This window comes from Podarcis erhardii, assembly GCF_964252035.2.
Source record: "Podarcis erhardii genome assembly, chromosome: 11".
NCBI classification, from domain to species: Eukaryota; Metazoa; Chordata; class Lepidosauria; order Squamata; family Lacertidae; genus Podarcis; species Podarcis erhardii.
This window is the reverse complement of record NC_138501.1, coordinates 18,677,221-18,703,420: the sequence shown is the minus strand read 5'-3', so window position 1 is coordinate 18,703,420 and position 26,200 is coordinate 18,677,221. Positions and strand designations below refer to the sequence as shown.

Genomic DNA, 26,200 nt, shown 5'->3' with positions numbered 1-26,200 from the left:
ACTCCCGTCTCCCACTGTCAATCTTATTCAGAACAGGGTTACTCCAGATCAGGTTTTGTTTAAGCACAGTACAACTAGATTCTTTAGTGGAGAAACATTAGTTTGTTAGAAGACTGCTTTCCACACGCCAACCCACCTTTGGAATGCTATCCCAGACATGGTTTACCAGATGACTCAGATCTAGCTGGCGTGCTGGATGCTCATGTCTCTCACCCCGTGCAGGCCATCTTTGACAGGTGAGTGGGATCACCCACCTGTCAATCACCTAACATTAAGAGGGCAGGTGACTGATAGCTGTCAAAGTTCAAATGAGGTTGCTCTAACTATTAAATCAGTGATTACAGGGAACTCCTTAGAGATATGTTTTCAGCACCAGTCGGCTGACTGGTGCTGAGAGTGCTCCTTTAAAGATTTATTAAATTGATATAATCCCATTTAAAAGGCTGTCAGTCTGGGCCATTATATCATTATAGAATCATAGTGTTGGAAGAGATCTTGAGGGTCATCTAGTCCAAACCTCTGCAATGCAGGAATCTCAGCTAAAGCAGCCCACAGCCTCTCGTGGGACTCTGTCCCACTGTCTGTTTTACCCAAACTGCCCATGTGGATTTGTCTTGTCACTTGCAAAATGGGCAGAAGGGTTTAGGAACTACACCAGTGTTTCCAAAACTCGCGTCTCCAGCTGTTTTTGGACTACAACTCCCATCATCCCTAGCTAGCAGGACCAGTAGTCAGGGATGATGGGAATTGTAAGTCCAAAAACCACTGGAGACCCAAGTTTGGGAAACACTGATCTACACTATGGGGGAAAGAGTAAGATGCTTGTGTTTCTGGGCTTTTCATTTTCCAAGGTCTTTATCAGTGCTTGTGTTGTCTAGCTAAGTTGTCTGTAGCAGCCTACTGATTATATAAAGTTTCACTCATGAAGCCTCATATCTCTAACCATTAAGCAGCTAGTACTCCCATTTACCCAAATGTCTGATAATCCAAAATATTAACAGAATGCACCAATTCAGAAGGCTCCATTCCATTACCCCTTCTACAGAATTTTCCACCTGCCTATCAAGAGTCAGGCAGCATTCTGTGGCTGCTTGGCACACTCGTACCTTCTCACTTATTTAAATAAATGGTTCTTACAAGTTGTAGTCACGACAAGTTCTTACAAGTTGTAGTCACGACAAACATGGTGTGGAGCAGACACACAATGCTTTTCAAGTGACTGCTTATGTAGTCCTGGATAACACAGAAATGAATTCATTGGTGTGTCGATTGTCAAATGTTTAACTGACATGGAGCATGCACAAACCTAGCAGTGGCACCCACCATCTAGCAACTGTTTCCCTTTTCCTTTCATCCTGCAAACTCATTCTTTTGTTTGGAAGCATACATGGCACAACTGCATGCGGATGTGGGAGCAATTAAGCTTTTAAAGAACAAGACTTTCAGGGTGCATGATGTTGTGGAAGAAAATGTGGTGGTCTGCAAAAGATAAGGCAACCTGATCAGAGGTCTAAAATGCAATGAAGTTTTAAGGAATTGTGCTAAATACCTGGAAGAGATCTTGAGGGTCATCTAGTCCAAACCTCTGCAATGCAGGAATCTCAGCTAAAGCAGCCCACAGCCTCTCGTGGGACTCTGTCCCACTGTCTGTTTTACCCAAACTGCCCGTGTGGATTTGTCTTGTCACTTGCAAAATGGTGACAGACATCTCTATATGTACTTTCTTTTTTCTGAAAGTCACTGTGCAAATTCATGGCCACTGAAGAAGGCCTAATGATATGAAACAGATTTTCATCAGTTGTCCAAAATAACCATTTCTGTGCATATTCATAGATACGCATTTGGGCTCGGAAGGATGCAATTAAAAATGGATCTGCTGATTATGCTTTAAATATCACTGGACCAGTCTTTTCATTTATGGAAGACTTACTTAACATCAGTTACCCTCTTTCAAAAACAGGTATTCTTGCTTGCTTCTTTTTAAAAAAGAAACAACCTCTTACAATGTTTAAAATGGACGAAATTGTTTTTGCTTGGAATCATGTGATACTGTATTTTTCGCCCTATAGGACGCACCGGCCCATAGGACGCACCTAGTTTTTGGGGGGGAATAAAGAAAAAAAAATTATTCCCCCCCCCAGCCGCGGCTTCAGTGCGCCCCCGCTCCGGGCAGCAGGCTGCTATCCGCAGCCTAGGGAGCCCTGCGGGAACTCCCGCGGGTTCCCCAGGCTTGCTGATAGCTTACTGAAGCCTGGAGAGTGAGAGGGGTCAGTGCGCACTGACCCCTCTCGCTCTCCAAGCTCCAGCGAAAGCCTGCATTCGCCCCATAGGACGCACACAGATTTCCCCTTCATTTTTGGAGGGGGAAAAGTGCGTCCTATAGGGTGAAAAATACGGTACGTTCCCGGAAATGCTTTTTTTCTTCTGACTTTGAATTAGAAATCCATACAGTGTTTGAGGAACAGCTGTTCTAAACAAAAGGCATAACATTTCTGTGACCCTGAAACTAACTGGTTTATTGTGGTGTGAGCTGTCCGAAACAGCCTACACCTTAGAATATCCCTGAAGTAGCCATCAACAGATTATGCAATTCAGTTGAAAGCTTTGGTGGTGGGGCAGCTAAGAGAGATGTGGTGAGGGTGTGATATTAATGTCTCTCCCCAGCTCTCTGGTTGCCTCTGCTACTGCCCTTAGGAACCTGTGGCAAACTCAAGGGAAATAACCCTTGCTAGCAAACATGCTGACAGACATCTCTATATGTACTTGTCCTTTCGATGTATATATGATTGATGTTCCGCCTGAGTTTCTTTTCTTGGAAAGCTGAGACCAAAATATCACCTAAGTGTTAGGTCAATTTTGGGGTGCGTGTGTGGGTGTTTGATGCTATTGACTGGTTAATCCTCTGGAATCTATCTTATGGAATTTCTCATTCATATTGTGTCCCTTCTTTATTGAATCACTTCACTTTTCCATCCCTTCCTTGACCACACCCTTTTGATTTTGATTTTTTTTTGTGGTACACCTAACGTCTAAGAAGTAATCTCCTTTTTCCAAGCTGCCATTTTGCCAGTAAAGAAGTATGTACAGCAAAAGAAAGCACTTTTCTCCACGACATACAATCCCATTTCTGGAATTAATTGCCACAACATACATCGACGGCCAAATAGTTTTAAAAGGGGGCTAGACCAATCTATGGAGAATATGTTGATGAATGGGTATTTGTGCTGGTGATGATATGGAACCTCTGTGTTAACATTCTATATGCCACTGAATGTCAGTTGCTGAAACCAAGAGTAGAGGGCTGGTGCCTTCAGGAAGCCCACAAACAGGGTTTGAAGGCATCTGATTGGCCACACTACACAAAGGTGGACCTGAGACCTGATTAAGCAGGTATCTTTTTATGTTCTTTTGTACGAATACTTCCTTGTTTTTTTGTTATTAAAAAACACGGAACACGGAACCTTGGGTTACAGATGCTTCAGGTTCCACTTTTTTGGGTTACAGACCACCGAAACCCGGAAGTACTGGAACGGGTTACTTCCGGGTTTTGGCGGTTGCGCATGCGCAGAAGTGCTAAATCGCACTTTGCACATGCGCAGAAGCACCGAATCACAACCCGCATGTGCGCAGATGCACCGCTGCGGGTTGCGAATGTGCATCCTGCACGGATCATGTTCACAACCCGAGCGTCCACTGTACTAGGTTTCTTTTCATGCCAATATTGTCAGCGACTGAAAATCTTGGGAAATGGCAGATTAAGCCAAGAGCACTCATGTAAACGTATGAATTGTGAAATTGTTAAAGCTTCTTCTTTTTCTCTATATTTAAACCAATCTAGATCTGCTTGTGCTACCTGATATGGGAGCTGGTGCTATGGAACACTGGGGGCTAATGACTTTCCAGGAAATGTCCTTGCTGTATCACCCAGAAGATAAATTCACACGCCAGAAATATTGGATTTGCAAAATTATTTCCCATGAGATAGCACACCAGGCATGTGGTAAAATGTTCTGCACTTTAATCTATCTTAAAAACGAAGGTGTTATTTTCGAAGTAGCTGTAGCTGCAATAGTGGCAATTTAATGTGAAAATAAATCCTGAGAACTGCCAAGTGTCTGGAATTGGTCATCGGGAGTACAGTTCTTGGGGAAGTAGAAGGCTCAAGCAGCATATCACTGACTGAATACATTTTTAGAGTTTTATAGATAATTGCATAGAACTAACAAACTTAATAAAAGTGAATCCTAGCATGACCTTTAAAAAGCCCATAATGTATCTGGGTGTCTGTGTTGAGATTAACATAAGCAATGTGGAGAGTTTTCTCAACAGACTGTTCACTAAAAAAAGGTCACTGATATATCGAGTACATTTACTAATGAAGGACTCACTTTTGCTTTCTCTCAAAGCACTTAGATCATGTATGGGGGACCTTTGGTCCTTTGGATGTGGCTTAAATATGGCTCCCCAGTAACCTGGCCATTGGCCATGCCTGCTGGTGCTGATGCAAGCAGTAGTTCAAAGCTTCCCACGTATGACTTAGGTAAATGTTGCAGAAATGCAAGCAATTACTTGCACTGCTGCCAGCACACCAGAATTGTCCTTTTGACCTATGAGGCTTCCTGTGGCACTGTGCTGTTTAACAAGATGCTGTTTAAGAGACCACAGCTAAAAGTAAGCCCCCCCTAAATAGCATTTTTGGGCCACAAAGGAGAATGGGTACAGTGCCAGTGGCCTCCTCTACTTAGCAACACAGCTACAATCTAGTCCCAGTAGAAGTGTAGGAGGATAAGTGAAACACACAAGAATCACCTTTCTGGTTCAGTTTATAGTGCATTTGTCCCAGCATTTTGCTTCCAGTAGTGGACAGGCAGGAATATACAGGAGCTCATAAGCAAGACAGGAAAGTGGTGACCTTCTCATATTGTTTGTCCCTATCACTTGATACTCAAGAAGTGTTTTGCCTGCAAATATGGAGTTTTAACTGTCATGGCTGGTCTCCATGAAGTTCCCAGCCATGTTAAAAAATAATACATTTAGTGATTTCCAGAAGTTCATTGCGCATTGTCCCTTTGAGCTTGCAGTTGGACACCTTGTAATAGATCCCATTCCTTGAAAGCTGAATGTAGTATGCAGCTATGGGTATGCAGTGCTTTTTTTGTGGTGGTACTCACTGATATGGAGTACCGGTACCTCATTTGTTTAAAGGGGGGAAGGAAGTAACAAGGGGAAGCACAGAAGTGGGAGCAAGAAAGGAACAGCAGGGAACATTGTCACATTTGTTTAGCACCAGACTATTTTTTTTGCTAAAAGCCTAAAAAGGAGTACTTAATGAAGGCATGTAAAGTAAAATACTGGATCAAAACTTGATTGATTAGCGTTTGCTCTACAAATCCGCAAACATATATCAGATTATTATAAACTTTAACACCAAACAAACCTTTTGAACCTCCAATATATGCTTCTGCTTATGTTGTTAAAGCAAATCTATTTTTTCCTGTTGTGTTTCCCATTGACTTGTTTTTCTTTTCATTATGAGTTAAGCGATTACAGTTTTATTTAAAGTGGTGTCTGAAAAAAGTGTTTGTAAACTGGGGGAACGCCATGCTTTACATGCTTTATCCTGAATCGATTAACGGGGTGGTAAAGCATAAACATGCCTCTTTTAAATTAAAGTAGAAAAAGGATCAAGGGAGTGGGTGGGAAGGGTAAAAGACCAGACCCCAAATTGCTGCTTATTTACATCTCAAGAGAAGTCTCCATTTCCATTTCAATAGAAGCCTCCATTAGTGCTTATAGGAACTCATCTGGAAATGCATATAGCAGTTGGCAGGGGGAAAGTTAATTTTCTCAGTAGCAGTCAGGCATGGCGGCATTGCTCATCTGCCTTCCCAGTACTGAGCATTACTGCTGCTTCCTGAGAGGGGAGATCCAGGGAGCTCAGGGTGATGCTGGAGATGCAGCAGAGCCAATCTGGTGCAACCTCCTGCCGTGCCTGCGCCACACTCAGCTCCCCTGCACCTCTCAGGAACCAATAATAACACTCAGTGCTGGGAAGGCAGGTGAGTAGTGCAGCCTTATCTTCCAGACCGTTATGGCTCCCTCCTCATTCCACGTGGTTCTGCTGTTTAAAGACATACAAATTCATTGCATTCACGCTCTTGAATGCATCACACTTAGAGAGAATTCTATTTGGTTATGTTATCAAATCCCAGAATGGATTTTTGTACTTTAACTGCTGATTTCTATCTTTGTAGCTTTTCTAAAATGACATCTTCCCAGTGCTTTTTTTCCTGGGAGTACGCATACCCCTAAACATTTTGTGAATCTAAGTTTTGCCTCATTGAGGGGCAGTATTTCAATATGAGTAGGATAATGAGAGTACCCCTAAACATTTTTTTTAGAAAAAAGCACTGCATCTTCCTAAATCCATACAAACCTGTAAACATTATAGCATTCCTTTTTGATAATGTATGCCAATGTGAGACTATTAACTACAATGGTACCTTGGGTTACAAACACCTCAGGTTACAGACTCCGCTAACCTGGAAGTAGTACCTTGGGTTAAGAACTTTACCTTGGGATGAGAACAGAAATTGTGCGCCGGTGGCCTGGCGGCCGCTGGACACCCTATTGCTAAAGTGGTACCTCAGGTCAAGAACAGTTTCAGGTTAAGAACGGACCTCCGGAACGAATTAAGTTCATAACCAGAGGTACCACTGTACACTCTTATGCCTGATGATTAGAAGAGCAGTTTGAAAACAATGCATTGAAAGACTCTCCTCTTCCTTCTATTTGAAGTGGTTTGGAAACCTAGTTACCATGAATTGGTGGAACGACATATGGCTTAACGAAGGATTTGCATCTTACTTGGAGTATCTCGGTATATATTACATAATGCCCACAATGCCTCTGGTAGGTGTGAACTATATCATTGTTTATATAAAGTTTATCCAAACTGTGGGATTGTTTTCAGTCCCTTGAAATTAATGGGATCTATGCAATGGTTCTTTCATGTGAGGTCAGCAGTGTGGTGTAGTGGCTAAGAGCGGTAGTCTCGTAATCTGGGGAACCAGGTTCGCATCCCTGCTCCTCCACGTGCAGCTGCTGGGGGACCGTGGGCCAGTCACACTTCTTTGAAGTCTCTCAGCCCCACTCACCTCACAGAGTGTTTGTTGTGGGGGAGGAAGGGAAAGGAGAATGTTAGCCGCTTTGAGACTCCTGAAGGGGAGTGAAAGGCGGGATATCAAATCCAAACTCTTCTCCTCTTCTTCTTCTTACCTTGAGAGGCAGCGGCAGGCGTGGCCAGTCCTGCCAGGCAGAAAGGCTCCCCTTCAGCACCAGGCACTCAGCTCCCAGGCAGGCCTTGCCCACAACAAGCACAAGAAAGGCCAGCGCAGTGCCTGCCTCCCTGCCCAGCTTCCCACTTGTCTATCCGTTCCCAACAGCAAGGGCTGACGGACTGGCTGGCTGGGCTCCCTTGCCTACTTGCTTGCTTACTGCAAGGCCACCTCAGCTTCTGGCAACCAGCACCCCTTGGTCAGCCCCGGAGGCACCATTCACCTGGGGAGCACATTGTAGGCAGGGCTGCTGCAACAAACAGCTGTGCAAGCCTTTGGGAGGCAGAGATGTGAGAGGGCATTAGAGGAGGGAGGGAAGGAAAGAGGGACAGAGGCCAGTGTTGCCTGCGGCACCACTGATCATCGTTCAAGGCATCCTAGGGTGCCACGGCACACTGGTTGAAAAACAGCTGCCCTAGCTAATAATTATGCCTTGTATACTAGGTCAAAGCTGTCTTCTACTGCTCTTTTGCGCTATGGTAATACTATAGACCATAGGTATTCTTTTTGTTGAAATTTTGTGCTATGTATTACTGAACTGATTCGCACTAATTATCTGTTGTTGTTTAGTCGTTTAGTTGTGTCCGACTCTTTGTGACCCCATGGACCAGAGCACGCCAGGCTCTGTAATGTAATGCTACATTATCTGTAGCAGATGGTAATTAAAATTAGGACATGATACTGGTTTCCTGACAATTACATTTCACATGCTGGCATTCCACAAATTGACTTTCTGCGATAAGAATTTCAGCCAAATACAGATTTTCTTGAAAGGGGTTATGAATGCAATGACTTGAATGAAGGTTTTTAAATAGGAAGCCTATTAAATGTTTTATGAATTAAGTATAATTCTCAAAATAACTTAAAATGTGGTCTTTTATTTTTAGGTAAACATTGCTATTTTATGGTTATTTTCAGGACAAACTCTTTAGTTACGAAGTGGTTCAACCTGTCTTGCGCATGGATAATGAACTACAAAATCAGTCTTTATCAGACACAGGTGAAAGACAAGAATCGGATGCATTACTTAAACTGTTTGGTTTAATAACATACAAGAAGGTAAAAACAAAATTTGTAAGCAGTATATTAAAGGATTTTATCGGTCACATGATTTGAAAAGTTAGTATGAAATTGTCACTTTTTCATAACATGAGAAAGGGAATTCTCTGCCTCCATTGAATTGAATGGTAAAGCCTTTATGACAGTTTCCCCCAAGCTGGTGCCTTCTATGTGTTTTGAACCACCACTCCTGTTGCCCCCAAACTGTTTAGCCAATGATCTGGAATGATAGGAGGGTACCAGGTTTGAGAAGGCTTCCTGCTGCATTCGAAGTGGAGTCTGTATATCAAATAGCAGTGTACAGTGGGGGGGGGGGGACAGACGAGTGGCTCCTATGCACAGTTATGTTGGGGCAAGCCCCACTGAGAACAATGGCATTTACTTCAAAGGAAGCATGTATAGGATCACACTGTAAGTTAGGTCCATTCCTTTCAATCGGTCTGTTCTGAATAAAGCTTTGTTGAATACCACCCTATGTTCCCTTCACCTGTGAGGAGACACAATATGTGCCCACATATCTAGAACTGGAGAGGGTTTTTAAGGAAGAGAATGACTGCCCGGCAGGTTTGATGTGGTCAGCAAACTTCATAATTGAATGCCACAAGTGCCTTTTTATTCTCCAGTCTGTTACTTCTGATTTGTGAATTCGGATCAATGTGGCTGTTAGGCTGTGTGAGATATTTTTACTCTTCTTTGTATCATTTGTGAAAATTACCTTAGTAATTATATATGCCCATCCTAAATAAAGCATTCTGTGGCAAAATGGCCACTCACAAGATTCCATATAAAGCCATATAACAGTGTGAGATATACAAAATCTCATCACTTGGAGATGTATGATATGAGTGCAGGGAATCATTTTGAAGAAACTGTATAATATCAAAAGAATCTATATGGTTTTGCTGCAACATTCACACAGCTACCCATCTGAAAACACCCCCACAACAATCAATATATTTAATAAAACTACTAATTTGAATGTAATGTTGGTAGATTAATGTCTTGAGTTTCATGACTTGCGAAGTCTCATCATTCTAAATACATAAAGATAAATCATCTATATCTATATCAATTTCTCTCTCTCTTAGGGGGCTGCCATCATCCGGATGCTGTCTAACTTTGTGACTGAAAGGCTTTTAATGAAAGCACTTAATGTGAGTTTCAAAAACAACTTTACCAACAGTTGGATTCTCGACGACTATTCAAAATGTGTTGTCACTGTGAATTGACTAATTATACTTGTTTAATTACAGTCGTACCTGAATGCATTTTCCTTTTCAAATGCCAACCAGGATGATCTGTGGAATCACATTCAAAAGGTGATTAAAACCATTAGTGTTTTCGCTGGTGCTCTTGGAATATCCAGTGGGGGGCATTCTTGGTCCTGTCCTGAAAGGCCTTCGAACCAGGGCTGTGCATGGCCTCTCAATAAGAACTGAGACCCAATCTGGCAATTTGTATTGGCCCCAGGTCAATGTGGGGCCTAACTGACCCGTATCCATATGCCAAATCAATTTAGGGGCTAGCTCTAATGCTTAATTAGGGTTTTTCATCCTAGTTTAAACATGTGGTCAGGAGAGGGCTGGGAGATGAATGACTTGTTTGACTCTGCCTGATGTGGTGTTCAGGGTTCAGCTAAAACCAGTGCACAACACTAGTTTGAACCAACAGTGCTGAACTTACTGTTCAGATGCTCTGCTAGTTTGGGCTCAGTGGTGAGCAGCACCAAATACGTTCTGCATTAAGCCTCTTTGACATGTTTCCAAGTCAGGTCTTTCCCTGAGCAGCAGCTCATTTTTTTGATCTGATAGTTCAGGTGTGGGGAACCTTTGGCCCTCCAGATGTTGAACTACAACTTTCATCAGCCCCAGTAGGCACGTCAGGGATGCTGCAGTTCAGCAACATCTGGAGGGCCAAACATTCCCACATCTATGATAGCTTATGTCTGGTACGTGATATTACCTTGCAGGCAGTGGTTAATAGCCCATTTAACACACACAAAAGTCTATATGAATCTCAGTACATTTATATATCTGTAGTTGTCTATAGTACTTTCCGCCACCATCTGTGGGCAGTCATGTGCCCTCAGTCAGCAAAGCATGGGTGTGTCAGAAAGCAGTGTGTGAAGTGCAAACTAATCCCACATGAAAAGTTTCTACTTACCGTATTTTTTGCTCCATAAGACGCACCCGACCATAAGACGCACCTAGTTTTTAGAGGAGGAAAGGGGGAAAGCCCCGTTTTTTGGGGGGATCAGCTCACAGTTGTGCAGCTTCATTTGCAATGGGGAAAAGCCCTGTTTTTTTTGAGGATCAGCTCAAAGTTGTGCAGCTTCTTTTGCAAAGGGGAAAAGCCCCCTTTTTTGAGGATCAGCTCAAGTTGTTGAGCTTACTTTGCAACGGGAAAATATCCTGTTTTATGGGGTTCAACTCACAGTTCTGTAGCTTCTTTAAGAAAGGAAAGGGAGCCGTTTCTACAGTTTCCAGACAGATAATCTAATCAGCCAGTCACATGTCCCTGGGGAAACAAACAGCCTTCATCTGCAGAACATTCAACAGTGGAGGTCTGGGCAAGGGGGCAGGGCCAGAAAGCGAGCCAGCAATCACCCACACATTCACTCCATAAGATGCACAGACATTTCCCTTTACTTTTTAGCAGGAAAAAGGTGCGTTTTATGGAGTGAAAAATACGGTAATAAAGACTTGGGGAATAAAGTAGGTGGAGAAAAAGCCTCCATCCCACTTCAAGAACTGCTTAGATCAGGCATCCTATACATAATTGACAGTTTGATCACCCAGGCCCAATTACAAATTAGTTTGGTAACTGGCTTCAATAGGATAAGTTGCTCTGGCAAATCTGGAGCTCAACAGGGGCCTTCCATCCCTCTTGGACCAGGCTATACCTCCCAGGCTCCTGAAGAGTAGAGAGCCTTAAAGTGGTAGTCCTTTGGCCTGAAGTCTAATGCTCTGAGGCTTTGTGTGTTACCTGTATTTGCAAGGAGATACCAGCGAGCTAATAGCCTATGATGTGAAGAGACCAGTCACTCAGTCTTGCTTGGGTGGTTCTGTCTCTGGACGTCTGTTTGAGGGATTCTGTTTCTTGAGGCTCCTGGCTGAAAGGGTTCAGCTCCACTCCAGAGTCAGGCCTAGGTCAGGGATCAGCAATCCCACATCTTGCACTGCTCAGCCCCCTGATCCAATGGGATCTTCTTCTCCGAGTTGGACACCTCGTTGCTGCTTGAGGTGGGTAATGACAACCTTGCTTATGAAAACTGATCTGTAAAGATCGCCCCCCCCCCGCTCCATATGAGCTATTAAATGTTTAAGAATGCTAGATTTTACTTGTGTATGAACCAGCAAATAGTACCTGGAAAACCTGCTGTTAGTACAAGTAGAAACATTTATGTGAAATTAAATAAACCAAACTGTTTTCTAATCCAGACTTTTCTTGAAGGTAGTAGATGAACAGAATGACCTCCAGTTGCCGGTGCCAGTAAAAGTTATAATGGACTCATGGACCTGCCAACATGGCTTGCCACTCCTAACAGTAAATCTGACCACTGGGAACATCAGTCAGGAACAGTTTTATTCTAAAAAAGGAACAAACAAGACCAAGTATGTCTAATTTAGGACAATTGTTTTAATTTTGATTTCATAAAGTACTTTGGTATATATTTGAATAGTAGGTAACTCTTTTCTGGATTATGTATGTTTTAATAGATTATGTCTGAATAGGATGAGAGTGTTGGAGATACGTGCAAATGTGTATGTGAATCCGGTCTTGGGTGTTTGATTTTCGTTGTTGTGTATACTGTGTATATACGGACAATGACAATAAATTTATCTAAATCTAAATCTAAATCTAAATCTTCTTCTGATAATCTTCTATTTTAGCCACATCTTCTGACTCTGCAAATTATGTTTTGCACTTTCCTTCCAAAGTAGACATTGAAATCCACCTTGGATGTCAACATGAATTATGGGGTTGTGCCAAAAAGGAGATGTGAAACATGCACGTGGGGGGGGGGAATGCAACCCTAGGGCTAATTTCTGATCCTCCACACTGTGGTTTGGAGGATCATCTGAAATGGGCCGTTGTATTGTTCTTGTTCTCTATTAAGAGCTCTCAGTAGTATGCTGTAAACAGCTTTGAGTTTTTTCTTAAAAATATAAAGTGGTATAGAAACTAAATAAATAGTTGCATTTTGTCAAAGCACTGTTGATTCTCTTAACATTAAACTGAAAGGCTTTTACTGGTGTCAAATATATGACAATGTGTGCCGCCCCAAGTGTCGTGCACACACATTGTTTCCATAACTCCTATGATCTCAGATTTTGTGTCAGGATCACCTGGCATTTAATGCAAGATGCATCTTTTGGCTGAGGGGGGGGGGGAAATGGTGTGCATAAACGTGGCACACCTGGAACCTTGGGACTGTAATATCTGGGTTCAGCTTTCTGGGCTTTCAGGACCAACCATATTCATGTGAAGGCAATTTATTTTAACTGTTTTTATACCAAATTTTAAATTGTAACCTGTCCAGGGACCTGCTGGTGGAGGGTGAATAATAAATTTGATGAAAATTATGATGATGAAAGTCAGATATGCTTAACAGTGCTTGCTTCTATATGGATTGTTCCCACTACATGAAAGGACACTGCACAGAAATCCATGAGACTTGCTTGCAAGTAAATCCAAGGGCAAGTTCTGGTTCGGAGTGGAGCCATGTGGATGACTATGGCTTCCCAGTTATTAGTTATGGAAAGTGAAGGTTTGTCATGCATATACAAAGCTTGACTTTCCAAATCTCATGGAAGTTGGAATTGGGGTCTGAGAAAGTTAGTGTAGCTTGAATCAAAACTCACACCAAAACTCAAGTTCCAGAGTAAGCTGCTCTTGCTTGTGCTCAATATGATTAAAGTGAGTATTCTTTAGGTGCTGATGCAATTTGAAATGCACATTTAAAACGATAAAGAAGTTAAAAGGAAAGGCTGAGAGAACTAGATTTTTTTTCCAGAAAACGTTTCCTAAATGTAAGTTATTTTATTGCATTTGAACCATTTATTTACTTAGGTTCAATAAATAATCATGTGTTTTTGTCTTTAATGAAGCAACATGTGGACGATTCCCATTTCTTGGTTAAGAAACGGAACTGTACAACCTTTGGCATGGCTTGATAAGAGCAGCAGTAAGTAGTTTTCTCTCTCTTTGAATTTAAGAAAGCCTCTACAGGATTTGCAATACACAATCTTGAAAACAGGCTAAAAGCATACAGTGGTGCCTTGCAAGACGAAAAGAATCCATTCCGCGAGTCTCTTCGTCTAGCGGTTTTTTCGTCTTGCGAAGCAAGCCCATTGACGGCTTAGCGGATTAGCGCTATTAGCGGTCTAGCGGCTATTAGCGGCTTAGCGGCTTATCGGATAAGCGGATAAGCAGCTTAGCGGCTTAGAAAAGGGGGGGGGGGGGAGAGGGAAAAAACCCCGCAGGAACTCGCAAGACATTTTCACCTTGCAAAGCAAGCCCATAGGAAATTCGTTTTGCAAAGCACCTCCAAAACGGAAAACTATTTCGTCTAGCGAGTTTTCAGTCTTGCGAGGCATTCGTCTTGCGGGGCACCACTGTATTAAGAGCAATTCAAATAGCAGGGAGAAGGGGAACAAAATGCCAGATCTAGAGCTCTGCTGGGTTTGTGGCAGTAGGAAAAGAGGAGAGTGTTTTCCCCTCCCCTTGCCAGTCTGTTTCAGGGGCTGGCATATTTTCTCATCCCTAATGCTGGTGGAATAGGAACACTTTAGATCCATCACATTCAAGCACTCCTCAGCACATTCCCATTTTGCTTCTACTGACATTGGAGCCTCAACACGGTTAGGGAAAGAGACACAAGTTTCTGGCTTTATAATGTAGTGAGGAAGCACTGGTTTTAATAGTCATACTCCCATCTCTTTTGGGATATACCGTATTTTTTGCTCTATAGGACACACTTTCCCCCCTCCAAATATTAAGGGGAAATGTGTGTGCGTCCTATGGAGCGAATGCAGGCTCCTTGGCTTCAGCGATAGCAACGCGAAGCCTCCGAAGCGCAGAGGGAGCTCTCGTCCGCGCTCCGGAGGCTACACGTTGCTATCGCTGAAGCCTGGAGAGCGAGAGGGGTCAGTGCGCACTGACCCCTCTTGTTCTCCAGGCTTCAGAGATAGCCACCTGAAGCCTTTGGAGTGCAGCGGGAACTCGCGCTGCGCTCTGAAGGCGTCGGGTTCCTTTTGCTGAAGCCAGGAGAGCAAGACTCTCCTGGCTGCAGCAGAGAGGGAGAGCTGCGCAGCGCCCCTTCAGCCAAGCGGGAGGAGAAATGGAAGGGGCTCCGTTTCTCCTGCGGCTTCGCTGAAGGGGCGCTGAGCAGAGAGGGGAAGATTTTTTGTTTCTTGTTCTCCCCCTCTAAAACAAGGTGCGTCCTATGGTTGGGTGCGTCCTATAGAGCGAAAAATATGGTACTAGCTATAATTCAGGAACTTGCTGTCTGGTGCCTCAGTTTAAGATCCAGGCATAGTCCTGCAGTGTACTGTGCTTCATCTTGTATTGATGTTTGGTGGGGATCGTTAACAACAACAACACATTATTTATATGCCGCCCAGCTGACTAGGTTGCCCCAGCTATTCTGGGCGGCTTCCAGCAAATTAAAACACGGTAAGGCATCAAGCATTAAAAACTTCCCTATACAGGGCTGCCTTCAGATGTCTTCTAAAAGTCCAATAGTTGTTTATTTCATTGACATCTGGTGGGAGGATGTTCCACAGGGTGGGAGCCACTACTGAGAAGGTCCTTTGCCTGGTTCCCAGGGTTTTTTGGGTTGTTTTTTTTGCTTTTTTGTGCATTATAGGAAGCACATTTGTGTATTGTCATATGTTTTATCTTACCTTAGAAATGAGCCCACAGTCTTCACATGCCTACAAAGACCACCAAATTCATGCCAACTTTGTTTCCTTCATGCCACTTGCAGAAATATTTCCAGAAATGAAGATATCAGATTCAGAACATGATTGGATTATTTTAAATGTGAATTGGACTGGCTACTATAGAGTTAATTATGACCAGAAGTCTTGGAGAAGACTGGCCAAAGTGCTTGAAAGAAACCCAAAGGTAAGGTAATGATTATTATATAGTCATGTGACCTTCTTTGTCAAGACAACCTCCTTTTTTGTGTGGGGAGTACAGCTTCTTTTTATATGTGGAGAATCACCTTTTTCTTTTACCACTGGTGATTCACCTTCTAAATGCTGCCACCAAATATTTGTACTATATATCTATATCTATATCTATATATTACCAATGCCTTTAATTATATTCCAGTAGCTGTGTTAATTTAGATGTGAAATAAAAACATGTCTGGCTGGTTTTGTAATTAAATAAAAGTAACAATATATTCTTTACTTATTATCAACTATACAGATATGATGTACCTTCTCTACATTATTTGTGTATGTATGCTAGCTGAAGTTTGCTTATGCAGCTAGGGATTGCCTGATTGCCCTGCCTGTTAATATTAGGCAGACACCTTTGCTATACTGTTGTTGCTACCCCCAATTTTGTTGTTGTTGTTGTTTAGGCAAGTCTACCCAAACTCTTAATTTTATTTAGTGTATCTGTTATAAAACTTCAGATTTTTAAAAATTATTTGATATATTCTATGCCTACTTTAAGATTTTATTTTAATCGTATTTTTTTATGAAAATTCTACATTTTTTAAATGTAATTCCGTTGCTTGAGTGCTATGTAAACTTTGTTTAAGTAAATGAAATCAATGTCCCAGTTCCAAATGTGCAATATCTCACATTACATTCATCTTGGAATAATTGAGAACCATTTCAATTAAAAGTATGCATGAGCTTGACTTCAGGTGCTGCAGATTCTTGTGAATATCTGGAAATGCAGTAGACGTATTTAATGAACTGTTTGGACCTTTTGAACACGTTCATTTAATGGATGCTCTTTTGCAGGCCATTCCTTCTGTAAGCAGATTCCAACTGTTCGGAGATGCCTTTGAGCTGCGATGGTAAGCATACCTCCCAAAGACAGGTTTTTGCTATATTTGTAAATGAGCTCCATACTTTTCCCACTTCTGTCTGCTTCTTTACACACACACACACACACACACACACACACACACACACACCCCTTCTTCTGCACCACCTTTTGCTTTGAGAGTGCAGGGTGCTTAGCACAAAAGAGTTAAGGGGAAAGTGGACATGGATAATGTTGTCCTATGTTAGGCTGCAGTTTCCCCAGTTCCTTAGAATAGCTTCACCAGCTATGATGATCACAGCTGCAAATTCAGTGAAAGAGCTCCCCCACCTTCCTTTCCCCTTGGCTTACTCCAGTGATGGCCAAACTTGGCCCTCCAGCTGTTTTGGGACTACAATTCCCATCATCCCTGACCACTGGTCCGGTTTGCTGGGGATGATGGGAGTTGTAGTCCCAAAAAAGCTGGAGGGCCAAGTTTGGCCATCACTGGCTTACTTCCTCAACCAGTGTAAATGCACAAACAGATTAGCTGCTGGAAAAGGAGTGAAAAACCTTTTGGTTCCACGAGCCCTGCAGCTCCGTTGGGATTCGATCAACAGGCCCTGATACAGGAGCAGGGTCTCTTTCTGGTGTGCCTTGGCTTCAGCCACTTGGGAAAGTGGAGCAGGAATGCTGGCTTCTCCCCACCCCAACCTCCGAGTAGAACAGAGAGTTTCAGAGGAGACTGGGGAGGGCCATGGATCGCCAAGGGGGAACAGCAGCGTAGCAACCCCCTCCGGCACCTGGGGTGGACCAGTGCAGTATTATAGCCTGAAACTAGGCAGGTCAGTTTCCAGAGGAGTGCTTGTTTGCAATCCCATCAGTCACAAAGCCAAATTTTGCAACTGAGCATGCCATGCCTTGTCTTTAAAAACTTGACAGGCAGTGCATGGAGACTGTTGGTACATCTTGGTTGATTCTGTGCAGTCCTGAACATCTTGTGTCCACTGCCAAGCCTGTACCATTATGTGCTGGAATAAAGATCTCTTTCTTTACCTCTATGCAGCAACTGTTGTCTGCATGTATTGGGCGTGAGACATGACACATTTTGACCTGGTGGGCCAGATATTTCTCTTGCATCACCACCATCCTGTGGGCCAATTCTGACAGGTGAGTGGGCTCACCCAGCTGTCAATCATCTGAGGTCATAATGATGCCTGGTGATTGACAAGTGGTGGTCCCACCTCTCTCTCAAAGTTGGCCTATAGGGCTAGGGGGAGATAGTGACAAAACAGGATAGAGTTCCCTGCCCATTCGCTGACAGCAGCCGGTGGGTGTCAGTCCTGCTTTCTGCAGGGTTTTGGTGTGTGAGAACCAAGCAGGATTGAACCCTCTGTGCATCAGCTTTCTGCAGGGATCAGCTGTGTATCTGCCTGCCCCACACCTGATGTCAGGTGGTTAGGGAGCAATGACCTTGCAGACCAAGTTTGTCCCATGGGCCAGAGGTTCCCACAGATTTAGAATCATAGACTTGTAGAGTTGGAAGGAACCATGAGGTTCATCTAGTTCAACTCCCTGCAAATGCAGGAATCATCCACCCAACGCGGGGCTCAAACCCGCAACCCTGAGTCTCATGCTCTACCGACTGAGCTTCCCTACCCCTGTGCTACAATACACATGCCTATGGATTCTGCCAATATTGATGCAGCGTTACAGTAGAGTAGAGGAATAATTAGTTCAATTTTTTGACTGAAAAATACCGGTATTTCTTCTAGAAGCAGAGGTTTGACTGAAAATAAAAGAAATGTTTGGGATTTATTTATAACTCAGGATCTTTGTCCATAAATCTGAAATCTGGACTTGCTAGGACTCAGGCTAACAGCTTGGCTTCCTTAGCCTGTTACAGTTTTTCCTTCACTGTTCTGTTTAATCAGCTAAGGTGTACACTGACCATAATGAAGGCCTGCCCTATTTGTCCCCCAAATGTATAATTTGCAGCACACTTTTAAGCTGCTTACTCAGAAGCAAGTTCGACGCAGCAGACTCCTTGGTGTGCTTAGAATTAGAACTTTACTCATAGAGGCATTTGCCTGTGCAGCCAGCAGCCGATCACATAGCGAGTTCTCATAGACAACTTTGATCCTGCACTCCAAACATGTGCTTCCTGGTCTGCCTCTAGCCTGTGTCTTGCTCCTGCCCTCTCTTTGCTCCAGTTCTGAGTCCAGCCCACCTGGCCTCCCTTCTCCAGCCTCAACCTGCTTCCTGACTCTGCTTCCAGCTCCGCTTCCTCCTCCTATAAATTGCCTGCCTGGAATATCACCATTCAATAATATTTAAACTGTGAGTATATAATACCCTGCTGTCTGCTGCACCTAATTCTGCTGGGACTTTCCTCCATTTGTGTCCTGACACGTAAACCATTAAAGCTGGGGTCATAATGCCAGATTGCCACGTTAGTTACACTGTGTGGGGTGCAGCACCGTGTAGGAAGGGATTTGGGTTATGAAGCTTCCCTTGCTGTTGTGTGATTTCAGGTATGTCAGTGTAGACCCTTCATGTGGGAAGCTGCTTCCGCATGAAGTTTCTCCCATTGCATTGCTGTCACTAAAGTTCCTTAGAAATTTAAGATTGTGCTTGAATCTGATTGATTTCACTTGGATTCAAGCTTAAATAACATTGCGTGCCCAGGCGGCGACCCCCTGACTCCGAGAGACCACCAGAAGGAATATCGGCTTGTGACAAGGTGTTAGGGAATTAAAAATTGGCCACAACTTTATTAAACCTTTCAGATGCAGGAAGACCTCAGCTTAGGCATTGGGCATGTATCCCTCCCACCCCCCCAGCCGGGGAAACTGGGACTCCTCAGGGTGAATGGGATATGGAAGGGTGCACTGCAAGATGCTTGGGTATGCAGGCAGCCCACCCCATATCCGCTCAACGCAGGGGAGTTCACTGATAACCTTTCAATGTGTGGCCAGTGACTCTTTTCATAAACCCCTTTAAGAGGGGACCCTGGAATCTTGGTCACGGGACTGTGTGAGTCACCACTCCCCCCCATTTAGGGAAGATAGACCAAAGGATTCCGCTCAAGGCCTCAAACCGCCAAAGTTGTGACAGTTGCTACGGGGAAGGCAAAACCTGCCAATGCAGGGGAATTCCTTCCCAGCTCTTCAACAGCAACCATCAAAAGACCGTAGCAGCGCCCGCTGAACAGGAAGGGAAATGGTTAACCAGCAAACAAGCATTAAGCAAAGGGAAGGGTGGGTGAGTGAAGCTCCAGAGCCGACTGCATGGTTGCTGCTGGCTCCGCCTCCTATTTATGCAACTGGCCCCGCCTCCACACAATGCTGACAGGTTAAGTGGGGTTTGGCGGGAACCTCCAGTGACTAGCACAGGGAGGTGGGCCAGCCCAACCAGCTGGCCCGGGGTGTGTGTGCTGTGTGCGGTCCCACAAAGGGTGCCCACAAAGGGAGGTGTGAGCACTCATCCCCTGGAAACCACTCATAGACCTCAGTGCCTGGGGATTTTCTCAGCTCTGGATGCCCATCGAAGCTTTTTAAACTTTCACTTCCTATAACTGACAACTGTGAAGCTACACATGTGCAAATGGCCCCACTTTGAATCACGGCTTCACATTCGCCGGATCATGAACTTTGCATGGAAGCAAGTTCCGTGGATTTCAGTAGAATCTGCTTTCATATAAAGGACTCTTTGCATATCATTTCTAAATGGAGACACTTCAGTTTGTAAACAACCCAGCATTCCCCTAGCACAGGGGTAGGCAACCTAAGGCCCATGGGCTGCTGGATGTGGCCCAATCGCCTTCTCAATCCGGCCCTCAGATGGTCCAGGAATCAGTTTGTTTTTACATGAGTAGAATGTGTGCTTTTATTTAAAATGCATCTCTGGGTTATTTGTGGGGCATAGGAATTCGTTCATTCCCCCCCCCCCCATATAGTCCAGCCCAGCACATGGTCTGAGGGACGTTGGACCGGCCCACGGCTGAAAAAGGTTACTGACCCCTGCCCTAGCAGAATATTCTTTTGTGAGCTCTCTTTAAAGTATTTCAAGAGCAGACCATTTATTTGCTTGTAATCATTGTCTAATAATGAAAACACCCATACACATATGTACATAGCTGCTTGTATGCATTGCTTAAATATGATTTCTTTTAATATAGGTCTGGTTATACTGAGTATGATACTCCACTATATTTAACTAAGTACCTTGAAAAGGAAGATGACACCTTAGTGTGGGAATCGGTACTGCATCATCTAGAAGTTGAGAGTTGGGGCCTCATTCAGAGGGATTATGAATTATACCCAGTTTTAAAGGTATCTAAATTCTGAAATTTAGGGTGCATATTTTACAATGAGTACAGATACTTGCTGGTGTGACATTTCCCCATTTGAATGCATGCAGAAAAGTGGCCATTAATGTAACACCCAAAGAGTTAGCTATATGTCTTGCTGTCCACTTAGGAATTATGTGTTATTTCCATCCTCATTCTAAGTAGAAAAAAAGCATTCACACGAGCAGCAGCAATATGTTCTGTTATTTCGTCAGTGAAAAAATTTTTTTGACATTGCAGGGCCATATTTTAATATAAATTAGATATAATAATCTCTGCTATAATCGTTGTTATTGCCATTCAGTGTCTAAAACACTAAATATTGTACAGAACACATGGGGGAAATATCCTTGTCCAAACAGGCTTTCTATCAAATGTAGCCAAAGGAAATAATAATAAAATAAATATTGGAGGAGGAAAAGGAGAATGCTAAAATGAAAACCACAGTACCTTAACCTAGGTTATCTACTTAAGGCTGTGTGCAGACCCTATACATGCTTACCTGGGACAAAAAGAAAATTTATTTCAGCGGGACTTCTGAGTAGATATGAAAAGATTGTGCTGTTTGTATTAGAAGAAACGTAATAAAAGTACAGTGGTGCCTCGCAAGACGAAATTAATCCGTTCCGCGATTCTCTTCGTCTAGCGGTTTTTTCGTCTTGCGAAGCAAACCCATTGACAGCTTAGCGGATTAGCGCTATTAGCGGTCTAGCGGCTTTTAGTGATCAGCTGAGAAGCGGCTTATCAGCAGAACAGCTGATAAGCGGCTTAGCGCTTAGGGAAAGGGCGGGAAAAAGCAGGGGAAAAAACGCGGGAACTCGCAAGATTTTTTCGTCTTGCGAAGCAACCCCATAGAGAAATTCGTTTAGCGAAGCGCCTCCAAAACAGAAAACCCTTTCGTCTAGCGGGTTTTCCGTCTTGCAAGGCGTTCGTCTTGCGGGGCACCACTGTAGAGTTCATCTATATGTTACATCTTTCTCTTTTCTCCAAAGAAATATTTCTTAACAAGGATTTCACCAATATGTCATCATTATACAAATCTCCTTCGTCAGAGCTTTGAAGTACTGGGAGATGAATTTTATACTGTGTAAGTCCTTAATTTTTTTAATAAACCAGCATCCTTATCATGGAATGTGCAACATAAAGGTAAGCCAACAGTTTATGTTTATCAGCTGTACCGTGCTAGGGCTTCTTCATTACTGACCTTTCCTTAAAAAAAATTCTGCAAGTTACAGCCACAAATCCTTCTGTGATTTCCCACCTCCACCCTATCCTGTCCCCGGTCTTGTAAATTTAGTGCTAGTTGTTCGAGTTGCCCTGTCATCCAAGCATATGAACATAGACTGGGAATCTACTCAACCACGGGATAGAATTGCAAATTTGGAAGAAATTAAAAAGCCACCTGGCCGAACCCCATGCACAGAAACAGACCTATTCACTCATCAATCCCACCCTACTTCTGAAATCAGATTGTGCAGTCCCGATGAGAGCAGATAAACTGGACAATAGGAACATAGAAAGCTGCCTTATTGGTTTATCTAGCTCTATGTACTGTATATACGTAACTGGCAGCAACTCTCCAGGGTTTCAGACAGGTAACCTTTCCTAGCCTTACCTGGAGATGCTGGCAAACTGGTAATTAAATTCAAAGCAGATGCTTTACCAATGGGCCGTGGCCATTCCCTGTAAATAAACTCACATAAAAACTCAGGTGCCCAAAGGTGCCTGCAGAGGATGCAGTTCCAGGTGACTCCAGTGATGGTGCATTAGTTCACATCAACTCCCCCCCCTTTTTTGGGGGGGATGCAACACATTTACTGTATTTTTCACTCTATAGGACACACCCGACCATAGGACGCACCTTGTTTTAGAGGGGGAGAACAAGAAAAAAAAATTTTCCCCCTCTCTGCTCAGCGCCCCTTCAGCGAAGCGGCAGGAGAAACAGAACCCCTTCCATTTCTCCTCCTGCTTCGCTGAAGGGGCGCTGCGCAGCTCTCCCTCTCTGCTGCAGCCAGGAGAGTCTTGCCCTCCGGCTTCAGCAAAAGGAACCTGAAGCCTCCTGAGCGCAGCTCAAGTTCCCGCTGCGTTCTGGAGGCTTCGCGTTGCTATCGCTGAAGCCAAGGAGCCTGCATTCACTCCATAGGATGCACACACATTTCCCCTTAATTTTTGGAGGGGGAAAAGTGCATCCTATAGAGCAAAAAATATGGTAATATGTTTTCTGTCTGTCTCCTTTTATTTATTCATTTACATTTTATTCTTTCTTCCAAAAAGGGGCATAGGAACCATTATAAAAACTGCATGTTGGTTGGGGGTCCGTGACTGTTTAGACCTAGCTTCCGAAATCTTCACCAAGTGGATGAACGACCCCGATTTTGAGTGAGTATGGTGCATAATATCTGTCTGCAAATTTACGACTGAGAAAATACTAGCTGGTTACGGATGATTCCTGCTGGGGTTCAATAAAAAGGATTTTCTTCCCCTTCTGACAGGTCAGATACATATTTGGTTATAAAGAATCATAGAATTGGAAGGGACCCCTAACACCCCTGCAATGCAGGAATATGCAGCTGTCCCATACGGGGATTGAACCTGCAACCTTGGCATTATCATCAGCACCTTGCTCTAACCAACTAATCTATCCAGGCTGTCGTGTATTGGAGCAAGTGAAATTTTCACAAAACCCTTCATTAAAAAAACCAACGGTTATTCAGTACACAGAATGGCTGAGTAGGTTTTTCTTTGTGTTAGGTGTTGATTCATTTGGAAGGAGCCACAATTAGAGTGTGAACGAGGGGTGGAAGTTAGCTTCACACATGGCAATACAGTAACACATCAGTTCATATTAGCAAAGTAATAGTTATAGTTAAAGAAGTTCAGTTGTTCTTTGAACAGCATATTGCTGCACAAATAAGTGAAATTGTAATAGTCCAAGTAATGTTCATCGTTTTCTCCATTGACTGCTTTCTATCATAATTAACAAACAGTACAAATACTAAAGGCTTTTCAATAAAAACAAAAGCTTTTCAATAAAAAGGAGAGATCGTAAACATATTTCTGAAATATTCACAGAAGTTTCTTAGTTGAAGATTTGAAAGATTTTCAGAATTCTCAAGTTAAATATTTGAAAACACAAAATTTCAAACTTGGCTTAATTATTCTCATGATGTTGTCCTCTTTGTACCTAGGTAATGTTTTTATAGGAATACTCCATTTTATCAGAAAAGAGTATAGCATTCCCATATGTGAATCTTCCAATTAGCAAATTCTCATTTTTTGAAATGGAGAACTCTAAATTCCTTTTGTCTTAACCACAGTGTATGATGTGAAATTCCATCATCCATAGTGACAGATTTCATTATGTCAATAGGTTATTTTAAATTGTGAAGCAAAGGATTGCATGGTGCCTGTTCTAAGTGATAATCTCTCTTGCAGGGTTCCCGTTTCTATTAGCAGTGCCATTCATTGCTTTGGTATTCAGCTGGGTAGTGACAAAGAATGGGACTTTGAATGGCAAATGTACAAGCGGAATGATAGTCAAGGAAATTATCACCTACTCTTCGCCATGAGCTGTACCCGTGAGCCATGGTTACTTCAAAGGTGACCGTAATTAAATTACTGTTTCAGTGCATTTAAAAAATGTTTGCCAAATTTGTTGTTGGCATGCATCAGTCTCAAAAGACAATGGAGTGATCCTGGGTGTGTGTTGGGGGGGGGGGGAGGTGAAGTCAAACCACTTTTTTTAAGAGCACTGAAGTGACCTCTCCAGAGCTTAAGCCCATATGGAGGTCCTGGTCTGCCCAGGTGACAAGACTCCATTCTCAGCTTCACTGATGTGGTCCAAAGGAAAGCAGAGCAAAACATTTGGCACCAGCTTGGCTCCAGGAGTTGCTGGAAAGAGGCGTACAAGGTACCATTCAAATGTCTTAGGGACTCCACTCCAGATTTGTTTGAAAATCAGTAACATTATACATCTTATTCATTCAAGTTTTTCTCTGGACAGGGGAAATTCACTACTGAATTTTGTGATCCCTTATAATACTACTACTACTAATATGTTTTTTGCTGGGTTATCTGATCAGTTATCGTGAATTTATGCTCAGTAACTGAATGTTGCACTGAGGACAAACAACAGAAATGGTGTGAAAAGCATTACTCTTTTTTGTTTTGTTTTACACAATCCATTCCATGAGCTCTCCACAGCTGCTGCTCCCCTCTCTTGATGTGGGTGAAATGCCTAGCAACACAACCAACACAAACCCTTGCTGTCCAAGTCTAGCACACAATCTTGCAGGGTTTGTTAGGGAGGCAGTCTTCTTCTCAGCATAAAGTTAGCTAATGTGCACTCAGCAATCTTCCCTTCCTCCACAACACTTCAGAACTTGCTCCTTGATTATCAGGTTGGCGGGATAGAAGTTGAATTACTCTCAGCACTTGGGGGGCCCCCTGAGTGGTGTAGTTAAGAAAGTCCATCTTTAATTAACAAAGTGGTCTCTGGTGCCTGCGACTTTAGGAGAAATTGTCCACAGCTGCACCTCTGCGATCATAAGACAAAAATTTAGAGCAAGTTTCCATCTTGCTTAAAAGAAGACAAGATTTTTAGGATTCGCTGGATAGGTCAGGCTTCAGCAGGGGCTTCCTCTAAGCCTGGCTTCGGCTGGGGAGGGCGGGATATAAATAAAAATTTATTATTATTATTATTATTAAGACAAATAATATGCATTCCAGTGGCTTTGTGCTGGTCCCTTGGGTTACTTGAGAAGCGAGGTCCAAGTCCGGTCTGTGGTCAAAGGTGCAACGGGATGGCAGTCCGTAGTAGCTGAAGCTGGGTGCAGGGCAGGGAGCCGGGTGAAGTCAGGAACAGGCTTGTAAGCAGGGAGCCAGGGCAGGTCAGGAGCTCAGGCAGGAAAGCAGGACAGGGTTCAGGCAGGAACTGGCAACCAACAATGTTGCTCCGACAACTTGGGACTGGGGCTGGCTGGCTTTTATCTGCCCTGAGGCATAGGGCGGCCCCGATCCTCTGGTGACTTGCCTCTCCTGGCCTGGAGGCGAGCACTCCTCCTGCAGGAACTTTGTTCCCTCCGCATCTCTGCCCTGAGCCTCTGCAGCTCAGGAAAGGCTGGAGGGTTATCGGACCCAGAGGCAATCTCAGCTTCCTCTGACAGGGCTGAGAGTACAACACCTGCAGGCAATGGGTCCTCCATCACCTCAGGAGCCAGAGCAGACTCAGCTGATGCCTGCACCTGAGGATCTAGCACAGGTGAGGACCCTTCAGGCTCATGCCCCAGCCCCGGCTCAGCTGGTTCTGGAGGCGGGGAATCCTGTGCAGGCTGGGATCCCTCAGGTTCAGCATCCGAGTCTGAATCCCAGGCCACCACAGGCTTACAGAAAGCTACCAGGTTGGTCAGATTTTGCATTCACATGCAGGTTCTTCATGTTCCTTGTCCATTATGCTTTATCT

General features: G+C 43.6%; 1 protein-coding gene and 1 long non-coding RNA gene across 2 annotated transcripts in view; both read left to right on the top strand.

The window, feature by feature from the left end:
- LVRN (laeverin) overlaps window positions 1-26,200 on the top strand; it is a 41,270-nt gene that overhangs the window by 10,853 nt on the left and 4,217 nt on the right. The window contains exons 4-17 of the mRNA XM_081880381.1: window positions 1,834-1,960; window positions 3,839-3,993; window positions 6,799-6,912; window positions 8,256-8,396; window positions 9,485-9,550; window positions 9,650-9,715; window positions 11,850-12,010; window positions 13,508-13,584; window positions 15,388-15,527; window positions 16,385-16,440; window positions 20,569-20,722; window positions 21,732-21,826; window positions 23,014-23,118; window positions 24,175-24,339. Coding sequence (XP_081736507.1) covers window positions 1,834-1,960; window positions 3,839-3,993; window positions 6,799-6,912; window positions 8,256-8,396; window positions 9,485-9,550; window positions 9,650-9,715; window positions 11,850-12,010; window positions 13,508-13,584; window positions 15,388-15,527; window positions 16,385-16,440; window positions 20,569-20,722; window positions 21,732-21,826; window positions 23,014-23,118; window positions 24,175-24,339 — 1,622 coding nt within the window. The remainder of the gene's footprint in view (window positions 1-1,833; window positions 1,961-3,838; window positions 3,994-6,798; window positions 6,913-8,255; window positions 8,397-9,484; window positions 9,551-9,649; window positions 9,716-11,849; window positions 12,011-13,507; window positions 13,585-15,387; window positions 15,528-16,384; window positions 16,441-20,568; window positions 20,723-21,731; window positions 21,827-23,013; window positions 23,119-24,174; window positions 24,340-26,200) is intronic.
- Window positions 16,877-18,566, top strand: LOC309352277. Its single transcript, XR_014161225.1, has 2 exons — window positions 16,877-17,842; window positions 18,487-18,566. It is a non-coding gene; the product is annotated as an uncharacterized lncRNA (long non-coding RNA).